The sequence below is a fragment of the Lactuca virosa genome, chromosome 3 (assembly GCF_052849685.1).
Source record: "Lactuca virosa cultivar CGN04683 chromosome 3, Lactuca_virosa_CGN04683_v6, whole genome shotgun sequence".
Classification (NCBI taxonomy): Eukaryota; Viridiplantae; Streptophyta; class Magnoliopsida; order Asterales; family Asteraceae; genus Lactuca; species Lactuca virosa.
This window is the reverse complement of record NC_136428.1, coordinates 172,909,391-172,930,971: the sequence shown is the minus strand read 5'-3', so window position 1 is coordinate 172,930,971 and position 21,581 is coordinate 172,909,391. Positions and strand designations below refer to the sequence as shown.

The window sequence follows — 21,581 nt, the reverse complement described above, 5'->3', positions numbered from 1 at the left end:
AGTAGGTATAAAAAGAACGCCCAAATCTGACTTCGTATGAGGAAGTTATGATTTTTTGAAGTTTCAGCTTAGCAGTAGACAGCTAAAAACTTGAATTTTAGATTGAGTGACTTTTAGCCGACACGACCTAAACGAGAATCGAAGGTCTCGTCATTAGTAGCACAACAGTAAAAAGTCTGACGAAAATGGACGTCGGATGAAGAAGTTATGAATTTTTAACGGATTTCCTGTCCCGGTCTGTTAAAAATAATAATATAAAAATTAAATTCAAAATTAGCCGACGAAGTCTAAATGAAAGTTGTAGAGCGTAATTTTACCTACGCGTGCATATAAAGAACGTCAAAAACGGAGCTCGTATGCGAAAGTTATGGATTTTAGAAGTTTTGGCGCGAAAATCGAGGAATAATGCCAAAACCGGGAATTTTCGCACACGTGGACTTCGGCCACGTGTCCTCGCTTCGCAATCCGACGCGTGTCCGGAACCTGCTGAGTCACCGAAGCCACCTGGCGAGGCGTGTCATGCTTTTCGCGAGTCCGAGGTTCGGTCTAATAGGAGGTTGCCCCGTGTCCGATCTCGGTGTGTCATCAGCAACGTGTCCGAACCGAGGAAGCTGTCCGAAGCGGTCCAATCAGAAGCCTCCAGCGAGGCACTCGCACGCGCAGCCCATGTGCGAGCACCTGCGCACCCTCGCCTGCGGACCCCACTCTTCTAAGCCGACCTTCGAACACTATAAATAGAAGGGTATGCGAACCCTCCCGGTTACTTTTGAGATTTTGCCATATTTAGCCCCTTTTTCCATATTTTCTTCACCTTAACATTCCCCAAAACCCCGATATCGATCATAACCCCCGGAATACGCCACGAAGTGCCCGAGAAGCCCGGAAAATTTACCTTTTCGGTTTCAAAGCCCGACCCCTCGCAGAGCCCGGTTTCTCAATAAAACTCCCGGTTTTATTAGAAACGATCGTTTTAGGAAACGAATTGTTGCCCGATTTTCATTAAATCAGGTGAGTGTATAGTCACTTTCACCTTACACATAGATATGAAGTATTTACCTTAAAATACATGCTATGTGTAAATATATTAATTGTTTATTTGAGGTGACTGTTGAATTGATGTTTTATACAAGTTTTAAATTGTATATATATTTTTATCTACAAATATGTTGGGTAAAACATGGGTAGATGAATTAGATGATGTGTGACGAAATAAAAGTGATGAGAGGTATCGATGTTTAAGATGATCTAGTCATCTAGCAGCGTATAAACAACAGCTACAGACTATTTTAGATAGCCCAGTGGAACGTTAGTAGACTTGTAATCGGTAGGTATGTTTGAACTATATGTTCATTAGGTATTTTTGAACTATGTGTTCATCCATTAGTTCTTCCTTTTGACACTATTACGTGTCGGGGTACGGGAGCGTACGAGAGTACTTTATCAGTATTTTCCCTATACTTTTATTTGGAAGAGCTTTGGAGTCTTTGTTCTTTTATGAAGTGATCGGACGAACTTCATGAGTTAGTGATATAGATTATGAATTAAATAGTTGGTGTGTGATAAAATAAAGTGATGAGAAGTCTCGATGTGATTTGAGATTCAGTCATCTAGCGGAGTTTGGATGACGACCACAGACTTTCTAGACAGTCCAGTGGGAAACATTAGCAGGCCCACAACCTGTAGGTGTTAATGGACTAGAGTGTTCATTCGCTGTACTCTATTCCCCTCATGATTGCCTTTAGTGCATGTATGGCTGGGGAAACCCCTTAGTATGTTCATCAGCTGTATGGAAAACCCATTGACATGTATTGCGGGGGGGGGGGGGGGGGGGGGAACCCGTGGGAAATACCGTCGATGAATAAGAGCTATGGACTTAGTATATGGAAAACCCATTGACATGTATTGCGGGGAAAACTCCCATGGGAAATATCGTCGATGAATAAGAGCTATGGACTAGCACATGGCGACGATGTGACTTCGTGCCTATTTGACATAAATTGTTGAAGGAAAGCAATGTTGTCCCCTTGTTGGTTGTTTTATGTTAGGATGTCTTGTTTGACATAACTTGCTGAGGGAAAGCAATGTTGTCACTCCGATGTTTGTTTTATTTGACATAACTTGCTGAGGAACCCCCAAAGCAATGTTGTCACCCCTAGTGATAATCCTTAGGCTAGGTCCCTTATGATAGTTGTTTTAGGGACGTAAAGTGAGGATAATGGGAATGGGTAATTAGGGTTATTTTGGTTGACGAAATTAATAAATTTATTGTTGATTGAGAACTTAATAAGTTTATTATTTATTGTGGGTTGAAAACCCTATATGCTCACCAGGCTCCCAAGCCTGACCCACTCAGATTATTTGTATCACAGGTATCGATACGAAGTTGCTTTACACTGAGAGATTAAAAGAGAAGTAGATCACTAGTGTAAATGAATGTAAGTTTTGTTTATGCTTATGTTTTGTATTGACAATGACATCCCAATGGTTTAAGTGAATAAAATACATTTCTTCGGAAATGATTTGATAACATATTTATTATGTTTTTCTCGGAACAAATTCCGCAACACTTTTAATCAAATGATTACTCTGAAATTATTTCAAAAACATAAATTAAACCGGTCTTTTCTGGCCGTGAATTTGGGGATGTCACAATTTATTATGTGATAGTTCGGGTTTTCCGGTGAGACAACGATCAGAGGTTTTCGGTGTAGCAACACTACTTGCGAGGTGAGTTATCCTCACTATATCAACAAGGTCTAAGGCACCAAGGTCGGCCCTTTCTCGGATTGTATACTGGTATTTGTTTGATATGCTTATTGATCTGTTAGATCTGCGTCCTGGTAATTAGGACGGCATTATGTTTAGTGACCTGGTTTAGGTCGGAATCCTGGTATATAGGATGATGCTATGTTAGTGACCGGTTAGGTCGATATCCTGGTTAGGATGTTGCTATGCTATATGATCTGCTAGATCGGTTTGTTTGTCTATGGACTGTTATTTGATTATCTGTTATATGTACACATGGTTGTTTGATTGGGGTTGGGTTGAGGTGGGTCCTGCTTTGTGTTGTAGGCCAACATACTCAGGGCGGACCGGATAGACTGCAGACCCGGGAGGGCACATAGTCAGGCCGAAGGCCCGACGAGCGGTCCGGATAGGTTGAAGGCCCCGAGAGGGCGGTCCAGACGTTCCGAGGCTCGGAGAGTGGTCCAGATAGACTGAAGGCCCGACGCGGACGGTCCAGTCAGACTGTAGACTCAGAGAGTGGACCAGGTGGACTGAAGGCCCGGTGGGGGCGGACCACTAAGCCTTCGAGCTTATAGTTTCAGTTTATTGTTTCAGGTTCAGCGGATGACCGCGGGAAGGCGAAGGCGTGACCGTACACTTCCTCGATTGATGATTATGACTTCTGGGAACTCTGATGTTTAAACTATTTTGAAAACAAATTATAATAACTGAATGGTTTTATATGATTTAAAAAGTTTTAAATTGGCTCGAATTTTATGGATGTTACATAATGCATTAAGATCTTGACTAAAAATCAACATATAACCCACACTTCTTCACTTAATGACCATTAGAAGGGATTTATGGGTTTGGTATTCAGTCCAAACCTATTAAGCACTTTATACCCACTAAAAAGAGTTGGAAACCACAACACCATTCAACTACCATGAAATGGCGGTGACAAGGCAGTGTAATGGTGGTTATAGGGTGGGTGTTACCCTCACACTGATGCTTATAACAATCAAGAAGAAGAAAGTTATGATTCTAACACTTTAGCCATGAAAATGTAAGCATCCAAGACCTCACCACCACCTAATGGTGGTGATGTGATAAATTTATAGCAGTCACCACCACCACCGGCGACGGTGGTAGCTTGTAGTGGTTCTTGGTGGTTAATATGAGAAAAAAGAAGATAAACGAGCTAGATGTTAAAGAGATTACTCACACACACAAGGATGTCAAGCTACCACTTTCATCCTCCTCCTTCTCCCACCTATGACCACTGCTTTGGCGAGCCTCTAAAACCCTCATCTTCCTTAGATTCCTCATCTTCTTCTTCGCATTCTACTTTTCTCCTTAGCTCATTCCCTTCCTTATGGTCGAACCAAAGAAAGCATACACATATGATTTTGGGATAGGGTTATATAGGTTTTACACAAAGCATAAGGAGTTTGTTTGAAGGGTAAGGAGCGATATTGACCCATTCATGGGCTGAAAAACAAGTAGCAAGAATTCCTGTTGCTAAAAGCCCCATGCTCACATGTTTCCATAAATTACAAAAGCAGTCCCTCGATTTTATGATAAATAATTATTTGCCCTTATGTCCAAAATCTTGAGATATGAAGTTTATAAAACACCCTTAAAGAGTCATCCATAATTTTTTTTTGTTTTCTTTTAAGGTTATTTTCATACTTTTAATTATTTGTTAAACATTAAAAGTTTTATTTCTAATTATATAATTATTCTTATATTTGTGTTCCTTTTTTAAATAATTAAAAGCAAAACAGAACGTTACAAATTAATCAACACCTATGAAAAAACTATATTACTCACTCATATACTTGCAGAAATAAGATTTTCGTAGGTAAATATGAGATTTTCACAACGTCATCTGCGAAAATATCATTTTTGTAGGAATAAACCGTACAAAACACCAAAAATGGAAAAACTAGATTGTTGTATAGTTTTATTTTTTCATAGAGAATTTCTCAAATAAGAATAAGAAAGAAGAGTAAAACATGAGAATAATTTCTCAAATTATCATTTTTTACCCATATTATCTCTTGCAATCTATTTTATGATTTTGCATATAGTAACCGCAAATTTCATGACAATTTTGAAAACCTTATAACTTTTACTTAAATCTTAAAAAAAAAAAAAAAGTTAGAATTAACGTGTTTTTCTCAAATTAAAAGATTTAACACAAAACATTAAGAAGGTGGCGTGAAATGCAAATAAGCTTAAATGAGGGGAAGTAAATGCTAATATCTCTAAAATAAATTATCTTTTTTAATACTTTAAAAGTTCCCAGTCATCAACAAAACGTAATTGCCTTGTCATGCCTCTCTATCCACTCCCCTTTTAACAGCTGGATCCCTCCTCACCCTCACATGTCATCCCTCTAACCCTACCCTCAACCACCGCACTGCCATTCTCTCACGGTGGTCTCTCCCTCCTCCCCGGCCTCCGCCTCCGCCTCCGCCTCTCCCCTACGCATCAAACAGTCCTTAAGCAAGTAAACGACCTGTCTCCTTTTGGCTACTTTCGAATTTCGGAGTTGTTTTTTTCGATATAGCAGATAGAAGAGGGAATCCTTCTTTCTCAAATCTCAGCTGTTGAATTTCTTCCAAAGCTCTGGAATTTTGTATTAAAAGCTGCCATGTTTACTGGATTTGCTGGATCCTAGTCGGATTAGCATCTCTTCCGAAGCCGGCGGCTGAAACAAGTCAGTCTCTCTCCTCTCTCTAAATTTAAACTTCCTCTATATTCGCATGTCGACACACATAAAAACACAAACATCCCGATTAGTTTTCGGGTAATTATGTATCTTATCAAGAATAAACAGATACTCGCGATTGTTTTACTCTTTTTATGAACAATTGTTTAAATTAAGAAGCCAGATCTGATAATAATTTGGGGCTTTTCCTTAAAATCGCCCAGACTATTTGTTCTTCAGTTTTTTTTTGTAATTTTCTTTTTTTTGTTGAGGCTGCAAGTGTAAGTAGGGTTTTGGGCTCTTACATGACATGTGTAGACTTTAAGACAAAGGGAATGAAATCATTTTATGTGAATATTCTGTTTCCCCTATTTTTGGTAAAGAAAAAAAAGCTTAGAAGGAGTTATTCAGTCTGAAAGGGAACAATTGTGTAGTTGATGGAAGGAAATTGCAGTATAGAAAGCTTAAACCCTTGAGTATAGTGAGGATAACTCACCTCTCAGCCGTCGACTCGAAAGATAAGCTCAAACTATCGGAGCACTGCCACAAACTACACCACCTATATTCACCATAGAACCATACTCATAAATTTCCAATTCCCCAAAATGCCCCAGAAGTTAATTGGTCAACCCTTAGTTAAAGTCAAAGTCAACGGTCAAGGTCAATAGTCCATGTTGACCCGACTCGTCGAGTGTAGTCACTGACTCGTCGAGTCCTTCCAGAACTCAAGTAGTCGTGAAATCCCCCACTGACTCGTTGAGTTTCCCTGCAACTCGCCGAGTTCATGTGTGTCCAAATGTCGGGAAAACCCTAGTTGACTCGCCGATTCACCCCACTGACTTGCCGAGTCCATGCAGAAGTCCTTGCACGACAATCTTCATTGGACTCGTCGAGTTGACCATGAAAATTGTCGACTCCCTTCAGCCCTTTATCCATTCAGATGCTTTTTAAGCCATTTCAAGGTTCCATTTTGCAGATCCAGTTTCCCAAGGCATGTTTATCATGTAAAGTTTCAAACTTTACGTGCATGGAAGGCTTTAAAGACTTATAATGTCAAATCCAATCTTGTAATGGAGTTTTACACCTAAGGAGAGGTTCACACTTGCTAAAGTCGGAAGCTTTATGGACTTAGAGACCAAAGAGAGTTCAGATCTGAAGTTGCAACTTCAGATCTTAGCTCATACCCAAGAATAGCTTCCTAATATGCTAGAAAAGCCCTAATCTTTAACCAAATGAGATCTAGAAGGATATGAGGTCAAGGTAACGACTTGATACCTTCAAATGATTCCAACTGAGATAGATTTCAGATCCCTACACGTTCCTTGCTGCTAGCTACTTGATCTTCAAGCTCCTCTCACTAAGATCCACCTTTAAAAGCTTAACACATACAAAAATGAAGCACACACACGGATTAGGGTTTGCTGGACTCTCAAGAGGCTGTAAGGGGGATAAGGGAGGCTAATGATCCCTTAAATACGGTGCAAAACCCCGGAAATTAGGGTTTCATCATCCAGCTCCTACTCGTCGAGTCCTATTTTGGACTCGGCGAGTAGGTCACTTAAACATGTGGCCCAACCCGCTACTACTCAACGAGTCAGGGCATCTAACTCGTCGAGTAGACCTTGCAATAAGAAAACTATAGCCATAACATTAATACCTGAGAATCGGGGCGTTACAGCTTGATTGATGCTTCCAACGGTAATCCACCATTGGAATATAATGAAATGATCTATAAGTTAAGTTATGTCACGAAAGTGTTTTAATTCAATCAGATGAGATCTATGGAAATAAAACTATAAGTGTTTGAAATATTTGACTATTTACTAAACAATGATTTGAACTCATAATCACCATAAGTAGTATATCTAAGTACCTCAATTTCATTATTAAGAGTATAATCATGTAAAAAGGAGTGGAATCATGAAATAAAATGTAATAAAGTGATTAGAATTGGTATTATAAGGGCTAAAGCCAAATGAGATGGCCATCTTTGAAGTTTATGCTTGAAATGGAGTCTCAGCACACCTTGCATGCTTGATATGCTATTATCTTTGGGACGTTTCACACGCCGTGAGCATAACACGACAATATAGTCACATATTCCTTCTTGGTTACGTTGTGACATCCTCTATGTCACATCATGACCGCATTCTGAAGCAACACCATAATGGTTTGAGTCCTTAATCCATTAAGTCTTCCACTCCCACTTTCCTGAAAGTCTTAAGGGACTCTAAAGGTTAATAGAAATGACAACTTTTATGGAAATGCATGCTCTATGCATGTCCTCTATCCAATCTAGGTTAAAGGCCAATAAAATGGCTCAAAACTCATGCAAAGTTCCTAATTCACAACTAAATCCCAAATCTGAACCAAATAACACTCAAAAGGCTTCAAGGATCCATAAAGTTGCCAAATTTATGGAATGCTATCACTCCAACTTGCTCAAACTTGAAGATAAAGGGACAATGACTTAGACCTAGCAACCTAGAACCATAAAGTTTGAATCTTGAACACTTATAGAGGTCTAGAATATGCCCAAGAGGATGATGATGAGGTTTCCTTGTTGGATCAATACTCTAGAACACCTTATTCTTCTTATTTAAGCTACCAAAGCACCAAAATGGGCCAAGAACCACCAAAGGGATTAGGGTTAGGGTTTTTTTGAGGTTTGAGGGTGATGGAGACTGATAATGAACCCTAAAATCGAGTTAACAAGGTTTAAATACGAAGGAAACCCTAAAAATTTTGGGCTTAAGCTACAACCTTCTTCATGTCGTGACCACCTATGTATCACGTCTTGACCATAGTCCCGATACACGTTCTTCACTTTGGCTTGGCACGTCGTGACCAACCTATGGTCACTTCGCGACACTCGGTTTTCCCAAAAAACCAAGCTTTTGACTTCCTTAATGCCCTAAACTGAATCATTGTGGAAAACATGTATTACATGATAACTAAATTGATATAACTTTATGGAATAAAAGTAAAGTCCTTTTTGGGTTGAAGTTAATTAATAATTAAATAGAATTAATTGAAATTAATTAAAGGTGCAAGAGTTGAGTTGTAATTGTTCAATAATTATGCAAGAAAAACAATTCTAGTTACCTCCATGGTATGGACAGTTTTAAGGGCTCTATAAAGTTCTAGATCTGTCCTGATAACTAATAAGGATAACCATCGTGAATATGTTAAATCTAATATTTAATTATTCAAATTAGGGTTTATCCTGGAGATCGTCTAGCTATAAATATGACCCCTTGGCATCATATTTTCGTTCCTAATGTTCCAAGAAGATGAAATCCGAATTTCACCTCTTTCATCCTCTATCCTTTAGATTTTCTGGGGTTTTATGGTATTGAGTGTGAGCATTAAATGTGTTCATACTTTTGGTGCTTGCTGTACATGAACTATTGGAGATCAAAGAAGTTAGTATATTTTATTATACTAAAATGTTTGTTACTAGTCTTATTTGTTCATTTGTATTGGCAAATTATATTGATTTGTGCGTAGTATGTTGCTTTAATGAGAAAATGTCATAGAACTCTAGGTTGCATGTGCCCATAAATAATTTTATGATTTCCGCTACGTAGATTTATGTTTTATTGTAACCTAGAAAACCATCAGGGGTATCAGGGCCTAGGATATTCGATTATATGCGCATTGGTGAAAAACTGTAAAAAACTGAAAATCAAGAAACCTTCCGATTCGTAGGCGTGCCGCGCCATGGCCTCCAACAGATCTCGAATTTTGTTGCCTTTTTCGAATTGATAAGATAATTACTAAATCTTATTAGTTATTTTAATTGCTTAAAATGTGAACTTTTAAACTAGGTAATTGGATAAATCCTAAATTTAAGGAATAAAATCAATATTATTTAATTACATGTTTAATTAAGATAAGTGTCAAATTCTAAAAGATTTAATATGATTAAAATTTTAAGATAATTTTCAAACCTTAAATAGTTAAATATTAACTAATTAAAATTTAATTGAATTAATAAGATTTAAACCTTGTATTATTAAAAGGTTTAAAATACATTATTACTATAATTAATAAGAGTATATAATAGTTTATGTGAAACGATAATAATTCGTCATTCGAATCAAGACTAGGCTTAATTTATGAAGCCATACTATAAGAAATATATAAGGAAACAGTTTATAAAATGACGGTTGAATGAGTGCCATTTTCATCAACTATTTTTTGTGTAGTGAATTGTCGTTAATTGAAAGGGTTTTAATAAGACGTAAATCTAGTTAGAAGTATACCATAAAGTAGTAGAACATAAAAAAAATTCCCACACTAGTTATTTAGAAAAAATTATAAACTTATATGTTAGAAAAAAAATATAAACTTGTATGTTAATCCATAGAAACACACCATTTCTTTGAGTTAGTTGTGTGGATTTACGAACGGAGGGTTGGACAACTAGCAAAATGGTTAATATTGAAAAAAACATTAACAAAGTGATGGTCTATTTTAAAAAATTATCAAAAATGAAAAAAAAAAGTAACTTTGGATGTGTTTCTTATGCAAATCGTCATGCATAATTCTATGAGAGAGAATTACAATGCATTCCAAATCACAACTTCACAAGAGAGGTGGCGACGAAGAAGCCACGGAAATCATAAGATATAAAGAGCAAGAAAATGTGAGGACTCATTTTAAATAAGTGTGAAAAATGAAGGGTCGTCTTTTAAAATACCATAAGAATGTATTAGTTTCGCTTATTTACTAAACAGACCCTCCTTAAATATTGGGGGAAAATACAAGGCTACTGAAACTGGCCCATAGATCCGTTTATGTTATATGATATATGATACATGATACATGATACATTATCATAGAACTGAATTTCAAGAGGTGACATAAAACTTGATTGGTTACAAAGAAGTCAGACTAAAAGCATAGATAACCATTTGTTCCATAACATACATTAAAAACACTTAAACGACTTAGAAATGGAAAATAAGGGAAATATTGGAGATTGTGGCACTAGATGATATCATACCAAAAAAAAAACAATAACTTTATCAATCAACTTTCTGCACTTTAAACAAACCTCCACCGCCATAACTGTCTGAGTTCTGAAGCTTTCCCCTGCATCAGAAACACAAATTGTATAAAAAAAACTGTACACAAAAAGTGTACACCAAGAAATAGCAACATCATATTAAGTTGGTATCCACAACAACCAAGAGATGAACAGTTATCTAACTTGTTATATACAATAGATGAATGAATGCTTTAATTAATAATAAGAAAGCAAAATGAAAATACATGTTAGAAAATACAAACAAATAGCAAAATGAGGAAATAAGATAAATAAATGCATGTGAAGCAACAAATTATATGACTGACGCATACCTTATAATTAAGATGAGAAGGTGGAAGTAAGGTAGTCGTGATCATGAATACATGACCATTTTAATTCTTACTGAAGGGAGTTCTTTCTATAAAAGTAAAATTATTAATTTTGTTATCAATATAACAAATCGGGTTATCTCTTAAAGATTGATGAAAATACTAATTTTTTTTTCCATGTCGATAGAGATACCTTTTATATATTGACTCTCAAAAACAATCCCCTAAACCTGAACTAATATTATTATATCATACTTTTTAGTCTTAAAATACATAAAAGCCACTATATTTCAGTTTCTAGTCAATTACAGCCACCCAAGCTTAACGATTTTTTCTATGCCAACTACTTTGGTTGGCAGTTAAAGTGGTGTCGTCACAATAGAAAATTTTATGAAAACAAAACTTAGTGGTTTTAGTGTCAAAGAACAGAGTAATCAAAAGAAACCAAAATCGAAAATAGAAGTTTGGTTTTTATACTTTTGTTCATACACCCTACAAGTAGCTGCAAAGGATCCTATGGGTGCTAAGGCAATTGAGCAATGTAACGAGCTTCTACATGTATCCATTGAAGATCTGAAAAGATCGGTAGATCAAGTGAACATCTTTGATCTCCCCAAGTTGAAGCAAAATATTATTGACTTGAGGGTTTGGCTTAGTGGTGCTGTAACTTGGCAAGAAACCTGCCTTGATGCATTTGAAAACACCACAGGCGATTCAAAAATGTCGATGTGGAAATTTATGGAAACAGGGAACAGACTTACACGAAATAGTCTTGCAATTCAATTTAATAAAACACAATTTATTTTAAGATACTGTTCACCAGAAAATAATAATAATTATTTTCTGTTGTTTCAATTGCATGGGTACCTCGTCATTTTCCTCTGTTTATTAGCAAAAATGGGATTTATTATCAAAAAGAAACCAAACCTTTGACGTTCCATATAAGTTATAAGGAAGATCAAAGATATTGGTTTCTCACTTATATCTTACCTATTCATTTATGATAAATACTTTTTTTTAAAAACCCATTAGTTATGTTATATAGAACATAAGCAGAGTTCATTTGATATTAATCTTATTTTGTACACTTATTCAAAATTTCAAGATAATTTTACAATATAACAAATCGGGTGTTCGTCCTTATTTTAATAAACATAACAGTCTTTGCTGAAACTCGGTTCAGGCCTTAAATTCTTTTGAGTCGTGGTGAGTCATGTCATTTGTAAAACGTAACTTAAGACGCTATATATATATATATATATATGACTTAAGACGACATTTTATCAAAGTTTAACGGCAAATACAAGCTTTGGAGCCATAACACACCATGAAGGAACCATAACGAGTTTTTTAAAACATTAGATTTTACTCACATCTATAAGTTGGGCCTAGTCGTCCTATAAGATTTAGGAAAAATCTAATCCAATTTCTAGCTCAAACTACGATCCAATCGCCACCACCACAGGTCTTAACTGGTGATCAAATTTGGGAGCAAATACGACACTTCCCAACTGTTTACGAAGGCATTCCTCATAGACCAAGCAATACGAAATTGCCTGGTCCCAGGTTCACAAAATTGCTTGGGTTTAGGATTACTCATAATTGGGTAAAAAGAAACATATTTTGGGAGTTACCATATTGGCGAACTTTGTTAATTCGACACAACTTTGATTTAATGCACATTGGAAAAAATGTGTTTGAAAATATCTTTCACACTGTAATTGGCAGTACGAAAACCAAAGACAATATCAATGCAAGAAAGGATATAGAAAGATATTGTAATCGAAAACATATGCATATATATAAGAAGGGTGGAACATACATGACATTGTTTTTATGTACAAGTTAAGATAAAATAGTTTCATCATGCAATAACCACAAGTTATAGCATTATACTTGTATTTTTCTCTTATCATGATGACATAAAGAGTTTCGGGCCGAGATTTAATTGTTAAAGTTCCCTCACTTAACTAAAAATCCTTGGGCCCTGTAGAAGACCCACCAACTGCTCCATCACCTAAAACCAAACCAAAATTGGAAATGTGAAAAATTACGATTTTACCCCTCTTTGAAGTAAGTAAGTAAATGTTAGTTAAAAATCATACCAATCTTGGCAACACAGGTAAGCAACCACATTCATGGCCTCCAGCTCGTGTAGGACATAATCTTTCATAAGCATCTTTGAAAGCTTTCTTCCATAGCTCAACATATAAGTTCCCTTGTTGATTACCCAAACCGTTTTTACTTCCAGATGTTTTCTTTGAACTCAAACCCATCATTTTTCCTGTTGCATTTGTGGAGGATGCTTGCATATGTGGAGTCAAAGTCTGCACATAGTCAAGTCAAACCAGAGTCAACCAAAAGAGCTATAATATAATACATCACATAATTACAGGGTGAATTCTACCTGCCACCAATAGGATTCAACGATTCTTGAAAACATCCAAGCTTCAACCTTTTCTAATGCAACAATGAATGTTTGTGGGTCCCGCCAGTTATCAGGTACTTTGATTGAACCATGTTTGTTTTTGGAGTAAGAATCTCCAACACTCTGGGAGACAATCCCCCTCAACATAACTGAATTTGACAACCAGAAAGTTAACCTGCAGAATGAAACACACCAAATCTTGAAAATTTTATCTTTTAAAAAAAAAAAAAAAAAAAGTTGGTTAGATGTTTGTAGTGGAAGTCTCGACTCCCATTAACACGAACCTTGGAACATCATTTCCACATGATTTGGAAACCAAAACTAGTCTAGAGACAATAGCTTTAGCTGCATTTACTCTTCTTTCTTGTAAATTTTTTTTGCAAGAATGTAAATAGAATCTAAAGAGACGTCTAGCAGGAGCATGTACTTTGTTAGTGGAACTCCCGTGTTCAGCCACTATGGAATAAAGTCCAGCCTCAATAGCTGCAGTTTCCCTAAGTTCTTCTTCAAGCATCTCTATTCTTGACCTTTCTTCACTTTTTGAAACTCCACTCAACTCACTCTTTACACCTTTATCTTTATCTCTATGTGGGCTAGCAGGAGGAATTCCATTTCCAGAAATCCCAGCGGATTTCGGTATCTGAACAGACTTCAAATGCTTCAGTTTATTACTTGACAAATTACTTCCCTGCCCTTGCCCTTGTCCTCCAGCTGGTTTTCTACTAGACACAAGAGTGTTGCTTCTTAACTTATCTTGCTTTCTTGAAGCTAAAAACTTGCCAACAAGATTGTCTTCTGAGAATTGCTTTTTCTCTTCACCCGGCCCACTTTCTGGTTCACTCATATCTTCTTTAGTAGCTTCAGAGTTTCCACTTTGTTCATGCAAAGATGCAACTTTACTAACAGAATTGGTAATAACAGGAGGTGGATTGCCTTCTTTATCTTCTTGAACTCCATGGCTTCCATTTTTAGGTTCCAAGATTCTCATGCGAGTCTTCGGCTCTCCTGTCTTAGTTTGAGAACCCATGGTTGAAAAAGATGATTGAAGAAATGGGGAAGCAGGTTCTTTTCTAACTGAAGTCATACTCCTTTCAGGATGCTTTGAACTTGATTCCATTCCCAAGGGAAGAACAGGGTGCTTTCCATTACCTTGTTTCGTGCTCTCCATGGAATCCTGCATTCCAACCTCGGTTACTTATGGAACTGGCAATAGTGCAACAACTTCAGTTTGATAAAAAGATATCATATCATGCATATAAATGGAAGAAAAAATATAGTGCACAAGGGTACCTTGTCATTTTTGTATGATGAATGTTTAGAATCATCATCGTCGTCATCATCATCATCGTCTGTGAAAGAAGCAATTCCAAGTTCACCATCATTTGTTACTTCTGAAGCAGACTCTTGAACAAACTTCTCCAGTGATGATTGCTTTGATAAGCTACTTTTACTTGATGAATTAGTCTCATCTTATCTAACTTATTCATTCTACTATCGTTTTTCTAACTCAGACTCATGAAGGAAAGCCTAACATACTAGTATACAATAACAAAGAAAGATTGGCAGAACATCATATACTCATAATGTTTTACTTGATTGGGTTCATTGTAAACCTATATGTATGAAAGTTCAAATATGTATACCATAAGCCTCCTCTGCTTCTTCCATATCATCTTCTATACCTACCTAATCAACGTTTTCCATTCTTCATACTTCCTCATCTTTTGAAGAAACCCCGTTATTCTCCTGTGACTTTTGGGTTACAATTTTATACTTTGTGTTGCTTGTCGATAATTAGTGAGTTTTTCTGCCTGTAAATTGGGGTTTGAGTTGGAAATTCCAAGATATAATTACTTCTAATCTGGGCGTTTTCCTCTTGATGTGGGTATTTTAATCTGATCAAGTTCAATTTATTTTTGATGGACAATGCTTGAAAAGTTTCTTTGTCACTGTTGTTGCGAACCCTTTTCTTTCTTTTTTCTCACTCTCCTTTTGGGCGTGTGTAATTAGTGATCAGCTATGAAGTACGAAAGTGGAGGCACTGATTGAGTTCGATGATGGAAGAAAAGGGTGGAGAGGCAGGAGATGATCAGGGCTCTGGATGGCTGCAAGTGAAAAAGGTGTCGTAATTTTCAGAAATAATCAATGTTCTACCGGATATAAGTGCATTTTGTTTCTTTTCTTCTTGATTAATTTTAAAATCTGATGATTTTGAGAACGGTTAGTGAATATAAGGTTTACCGATCTTCAAATGGTGTGCTACTTGAAAGATATGTTCTTTATGATTAATTTTAAATGTACTATGTGTATTGGTTTCCCTTGTTAACTTCCTTCTCATGGTTGTTACTTCATGATTTGTATTGGTAGCATATTCATGTTGATATGATGATGTATGAGGTTTTGAGGCTTTTCTTAGGCTTCTCTATTGCTTGATGACATAACTGTGGTAAAGATTGTAAAAGTTAACCCTTTTAAAGAGTATTCTTTATGGTGGTTCTTTGTCTGCTTGAAACATTTATTTACATTCTATCAAACTAATAACTACCATAAAAATTGTGGCTTTAGATTAGGTAGCTACATGTTTTGGATTACAGTTGTGCCTAGGTATTCTTAGAGTCAAGTTCTTTGCATCTTCTATCTTTTAGGTCTGTGCTAGTGAATACTTTCGCTTACCTCTTTCTAACTCCTACCACATTGATGTAATGAATTGCCTTTATTCAATTTCGTACACATATTTGAACTTTCATACATATAGGTTTACAATGAACCCAATCAAGTAAAACATTACGAGTATATGATGTTCTGCCAATCTTTCTTTGTTATTGTATACTAGTATGTTAGGATTTCCTTCATGAGTCTGAGTTAGAAAAACGATAGTAGAATGAATAAGTCAGATAAGAGCCAAGATTCTAGAAACAGTTTCATGGAAGAAAGGAAAAACAACAATCTGTTTAACCTATTAATTTTACTAAGAAGAAAAGACCCCCTTCAATGAACCTGAGGCCTCAGTTTTGGATTTTCACCTTACTTACAGCCAATATTTGGGGACAAATTGAAGCATATTGTCCAGAGGAAAGAAAAGAAGTTGACTACATATAATTTATTTGTGCAACTTTAATCCTAGTACTTGCATAGTTGCATATATCAATCAAATAAGACGTTATGTGTCCTAGAAGTCCTATTTGTTTTGATATTCTTTCTTATATCAGGCATATATCTTATAAAGCTCCAAATTTAATGCCTTAACTCTTTCTTTTCTTGCTTTTTTCAGAAGCATAGAAGCAATTCAAAGTTTTCTTTCCAAGGATGGGTGGGAGGACTATCTAGGAAACAGAATTCAAATGTTATAGTCCACGAGCCTTGTAATGTACAACACATGACTTCAAATGTTAGCTCTAGTGAATTGAATTTAAGTAACAAGGACTCCCCTGCACCTGATTCGGATGCTTCAAATAGTACTCAAGTCCCTACTAAAGATGAGAAGGGTGTGAACTACCTTGATAAACGTGTAGTTAGCCATGCTGATGATCATAAAACCAGTCATGATCCAGAGCTTCCTCAAATCGATAATCTTGATGTTTTTCCAAAGATTAAGTGGGGTAATTTGGATGATGGTGCTTTGGTATCAACTGTTGGCAACACTACTGGGATTGACATCAAATTTGGTGATATTGAGGTTACAGAAGACGATTCAGCATCAAGTTTGCCACTTTCTACTGAACCTGTGAGGGAAATTGTGCCAACCATTGAAGAAGACACAAAATCCCGGGAATTTGAAGAGGTGAAGGAGGTATCCTCAGAAGAGGTCAAAGTTGTTAGTCAAAATGATGATGTTTCTCAAGAACTCGATACGGGTTTAAAGATTGAAAATCTTGAATCACAGGGATCAGAAACTCTTAAAAATTCAACCTTTTTGAAAGATACCGATACAACTACCGAGATACCTAAAGATTCTACCCCGATTGAAAATTCCGATAATAAAGAAACCACTTCAATTCTGAATGACTTATCAGAAGTTCATATTATGAGTGCAATTGGACCCGGTGAAATTGAAGCTGGGGAGAGTAAAGAACGGTTTCGCCAACGACTTTGGTGTTTTCTCTTTGAGAATCTTAACCGGGCAGTTGACGAACTGTATCTTCTATGTGAACTAGAATGCGATAAAGATCAAATGAAAGAAGCTGTTCTTGTTCTTGAAGAAGCAGCATCCGATTTCAAAGACTTGAATTCAAGAGTCCAAGAATTTGAAAAAGTCAAAAAGTCATCCGATAATCCACCAATCACCATGAAGTCCGAGCAACGAAGACCACACGCACTCTCATGGGAGGTTCGCCGTATGACAACCTCACCACACCGGGCCGAAATACTGTCTTCATCACTCGAAGCTTTCAAGAAAATCCAACAAGAACGAGCCTCCATGAACAAAGATTCTAATAAAACCGGGTTTCTTGATTTGAATAAACGCTCCACAAGAACCGATAGAACAAGTAATGCTAAAGAACAAGTGAAACAAACCGGGGTTGCAATAAAAAGAAACACCGACCCGGGAAAGAACAAGAAAGAAACAACTGGATCTTCAGAACCCGAGAAACCGGGCCCACGTAAAGACAACGTTAAATCCACGGATCAACCGAATAAAAAACCAAATTTCATGTCTTCCAAATCAATGGATGCATGGAAGCAAAAAAGAAATTGGGAAGATATACTAACATCACCGTATGCATCGACCCGTTTTTCACATTCCCCGGGCATGGGACGAAAAAGCACGGAGCGGGCCCGTATCCTACACGATAAATTAATGTCTCCCGACAAGAAGAAAAAAACATCTCTCGATTTAAAAAAAGAAGCCGAAGAAAAACACGCGCGTGCAACCCGTATTAGAAACGAGCTTGAAAACGAGCGCTTACAGAAGCTTCAAAAAAGCACAAAAAAGCTTAACCGCGTGAACGAATGGCAAGCGGTCCGTAGCACGCGGCTGCGTGAAGGGATGCACGCGCGCCACCAGCGTAGCGAGACCCTCCACGAAGCTTTTTTAGCCCAGGTGGCGAGGCGGGCCGGGGACGAGAGCACAAAAGTTAATGAAGTTCGGTTTATTACTTCATTAAATGAAGAAAACAAGAAACTAATGTTGTTACAAAAGTATCAAGATTCGGAGTCGAGAAGAGCGGAGAAGTTGAAAGATATGAAATCGAAGCAGAAAGAGGATATGGCGAGAGAAGAAGCGGTTTTGGAAAGGAAGAAGCTTGTGGAAGCTGAAAAGATGCAAAGGCTTGCAGAGACACAGAGGAAAAAGGAAGAAGCTTTGTTGAGAAGGGAAGAGGAAAGAAAGGCATCAAGTGCAGCACGTGAAGCGAAAGTGATGGATCAGATGAGGAGGCGAGAGGTTTTGGTGAAAGCCCAACAGGAAGAGGCTGAGCTTTTGGCTCAGAAGTTGGCTGAAAGGCTTAAGGAAAGTGAACAGAGGAGAAAGTTTTATTTGGAACAAATTAGGGAGAGGGCTTCCATGGATTTTAGGGATCAAACTTCGCCTTTGTTGAGACGGTTTTTGAATAAAGAGGAGGGCGGTGAAGGGGCGGTGGTTGCTGGCGGGAATGTGGCGGTGCAGCAGTCGTTGAAGAGGAGGATTAAGAAGCTTAGGCAGAGGTTAATGGCTTTGAAGTATGAGTTGTCGGAGGTGTTTATTGGTGGTGAAAGTAGGGCGGCGGTTGGAACTGCACGGGCGAAAATTGGGCGGTGGCTTCAAGAGCTTCAAAGACATCGGCAGGCGAGGAAAGAAGGGGCGGCGAGTATTGGCCTTGTAACTGCTGATATAATTAAGGTACTTGTTTCTTTTAATATTCAGGACATGACATGACAAATCAGGTTGTACTGTGTTTGACCTGCATTGGACTGGGACTGAGACTGAGACTGATAGTGTTATGTCCATTGGACAACAATTTCATTTTTTTTTTTTGGTAAGATTATTTAATGATAATTTATGGATTAGTTTTTGGAGGGAAAGGAGCCCGAGCTGCATGCTTCTCGCCAAGCTGGACTTCTTGATTTTATTGCTTCAGCTCTACCAGCATCACACACATCCAAACCGGAAGCCAGCCAAGTAACAATTTACTTCTTGAGACTCTTGAGGGTAATATTGTCATTACCCGCAAACCGAAGCTACTTTCTTGCAGAAAACCTTCTACCACCAATGATACCCATGTTAGCAGCTGCCCTTGAAAACTTCATCAAAATCACAGCATCATCATCTTCAAACACCGCGGCTAGTAAAACCCTAATCGAAAATTCCGATGCAATAACAGAAGTTTTGGACGGGTCTCTGTGGACTGTGGCGGTGGTAATCGGTCATTCTGGTTCCGATGATCGCCAGAATCAGATGCAAGATGGTTTGATAGAGCTTGTGATAGCGTATCAAGTTATTCATCGATTGAGGGATCTTTTTGCGCTTTATGATCGGCCACAAGTGGAAGGGTCTCCTTTCCCTTCATCGATTCTTTTAGGTATCAATTTGTTGGTGATATTGAGTTCCAGATTTGGGGTTGTGGGTTCCATCGATTGGGAATCGTACATGCCGGAGACTGAAACTCAAGAGAATAAATCTTCGGAATCGGAATCGAAGTTGCTGCAAGATGTGCCAGAGGATCGGCCGTTGGATGATTTATGTAAGAAGGAGGAGAAGAACACGGTGGTGGTGGTGGATGATGAACAAAGGAATGGAATCAAAGGGGGACATAAACAGCCTGTGGCATATCTTCTTTCTGCTATATCGGAAACAGGTTTAGTTTGTCTTCCATCTTTGTTGACAGCTGTGTTATTGCAGGCTAATAACAGATTGTCATCTGAGCAGGTAGGTAACTTCCCGATTTATTTGAAAAAAACTTTGGATTATTATTCTAATTTTATAATCATATTCAGGGTTCATATGTTCTTCCGAGTAATTTTGAGGAAGTAGCAACTGGGGTGCTGAAGGTCTTGAATAATTTAGCTTTGATTGATATTAACTTCATCCAGAGGATGCTAGTAAGTGAAAAAAAAAAAAAAGTAGATTTTTTGTTTCTATTTATCATCTATCCTGAGTTTTTGGTATGTAACATTATCATGTGATCACCATGATGATGATGGTGTTTGTTTGATCTGAACACCAGGCAAGACCAGACCTAAAAATGGAGTTTTTTCATCTGATGAGTTATCTTCTTTCTCATTGCACCACCAAGTGGGGAGCAGCTACAGATCAGGTGATGTTTTGTTTTGAAATTAAATCATTAAAGATAATATCTAATCATGACTTGTTAAGGGTTTACAGTAAAAAGCTATTTTCCTAGATTTTATTTATTAAGGCATATTCTTTCTGCATTAAGTTAAAAGAAACACAAGCTTATCCGGTTAAGTCAAAAAGAAATGTGAAGATTTGCATGATATGTTTCAGACTGGTTTGCTTCTGCTTGAATCTTTGTTGCTTCTTGGATACTTTGCCATGTTCCACCCTGAGAATCAAGCTGTACTTCGGTGGGGAAAGAGCCCCACCATTCTTCACAAGGTAGCTAACAAATTTATATGTATATATATATATATATATATATGTATAATGTCCTTTTTTTTAAATAAATACATAATTCATGATTTTGTTACACACACAAACACAGGTGTGCGATCTGCCATTTGTGTTCTTCAGTGACCCGGAGTTGATGCCAGTGTTGGCTGGAACACTGGTAGCTGCATGCTTTGGGAGTGAGCAGAACAAAGGAGTTGTCCAGCAAGAACTTAGCATAGAGATGCTTCTCTCCTTGCTCAAATCCTGCAAAAATGCCTCCCAACTCAACCCTTTGTCCTCTACTACTGTTACTGATGAGTCAGCCGAGTCGGGTCCCGAGACAAGAAAACTTCATGGTGGTGACAATACCACCTCTCAAAGATCAAATCGGATGAATACAAGAAGCACACGACTCCAATCAGGAAAAACTCTTGGAAACACCAATAATAATAATAGAAGTCTCAAGATTCGGAATCAGAAAGATAACAAATCAAGTAATAATAGGGTTTGTGAATCCAATTATTCAGAAAGTTGCTCCAATCTGATGCTCCATTCAAGATTCCCCACTACCTTCATTGACAGAGCAGAATTCTTCTTTTCAACAGAATCACCGCTTTAAATGTAAATGAAAAATTGAGAATTCTTGAAAGCAAGTAGAACAACTTTTTGAAATCAAACCAATTCCCAAATCTCTCTCCAATAACAGACTGGCTTCTAATTCTATTTCATCTTTCTTGATTCTGGTTTCCAATTTCACATGGTGTGCATATAACAAATATATACATAACTCTATAACAAATTTGTCCAAAGATAATTAA

At 37.3% G+C, this 21,581-nt stretch overlaps 1 protein-coding gene across 3 annotated transcripts; it reads left to right on the top strand.

Annotated features, from left to right (window-relative positions):
- The first annotated feature begins 5,036 nt into the window (after window positions 1–5,036).
- On the top strand, window positions 5,037–21,501 carry LOC145166826 (uncharacterized). 3 transcript variants are annotated; one of them, XM_079085862.1, is made up of 8 exons: window positions 5,037–5,452; window positions 15,246–15,355; window positions 16,507–19,053; window positions 19,222–20,079; window positions 20,148–20,252; window positions 20,378–20,467; window positions 20,659–20,769; window positions 20,876–21,501. In XM_079085862.1, the coding sequence occupies exons 2-8, from the start codon at window positions 15,290–15,292 to the stop codon at window positions 21,380–21,382; spliced, it is 4,284 nt and encodes a 1,427-aa protein (XP_078941988.1). In that variant the 5' UTR covers window positions 5,037–5,452; window positions 15,246–15,289; the 3' UTR covers window positions 21,383–21,501. The 3 variants fall into 3 exon arrangements, with proteins under 3 accessions (XP_078941988.1, XP_078941991.1, XP_078941989.1); XM_079085865.1 differs by lacking the exon at window positions 15,246–15,355; XM_079085863.1 differs by lacking the exons at window positions 5,037–5,452; window positions 15,246–15,355 and adding an exon at window positions 13,191–13,309.
- The last annotated feature ends 80 nt before the right edge of the window (window positions 21,502–21,581 follow it).

Bases quoted from the DNA above. Each gene is read 5' to 3' on its own strand.
- LOC145166826 (XM_079085862.1), top strand. From the start codon at position 15,290: ATGATGGAAGAAAAGGGTGGAGAGGCAGGAGATGATCAGGGCTCTGGA. The intron at 20,253-20,377 runs GTAAGTGAAAAA...TCTGAACACCAG, and splicing joins ACTTCATCCAGAGGATGCTA to GCAAGACCAGACCTAAAAAT. The intron at 20,770-20,875 runs GTAGCTAACAAA...ACACAAACACAG, and splicing joins GCCCCACCATTCTTCACAAG to GTGTGCGATCTGCCATTTGT.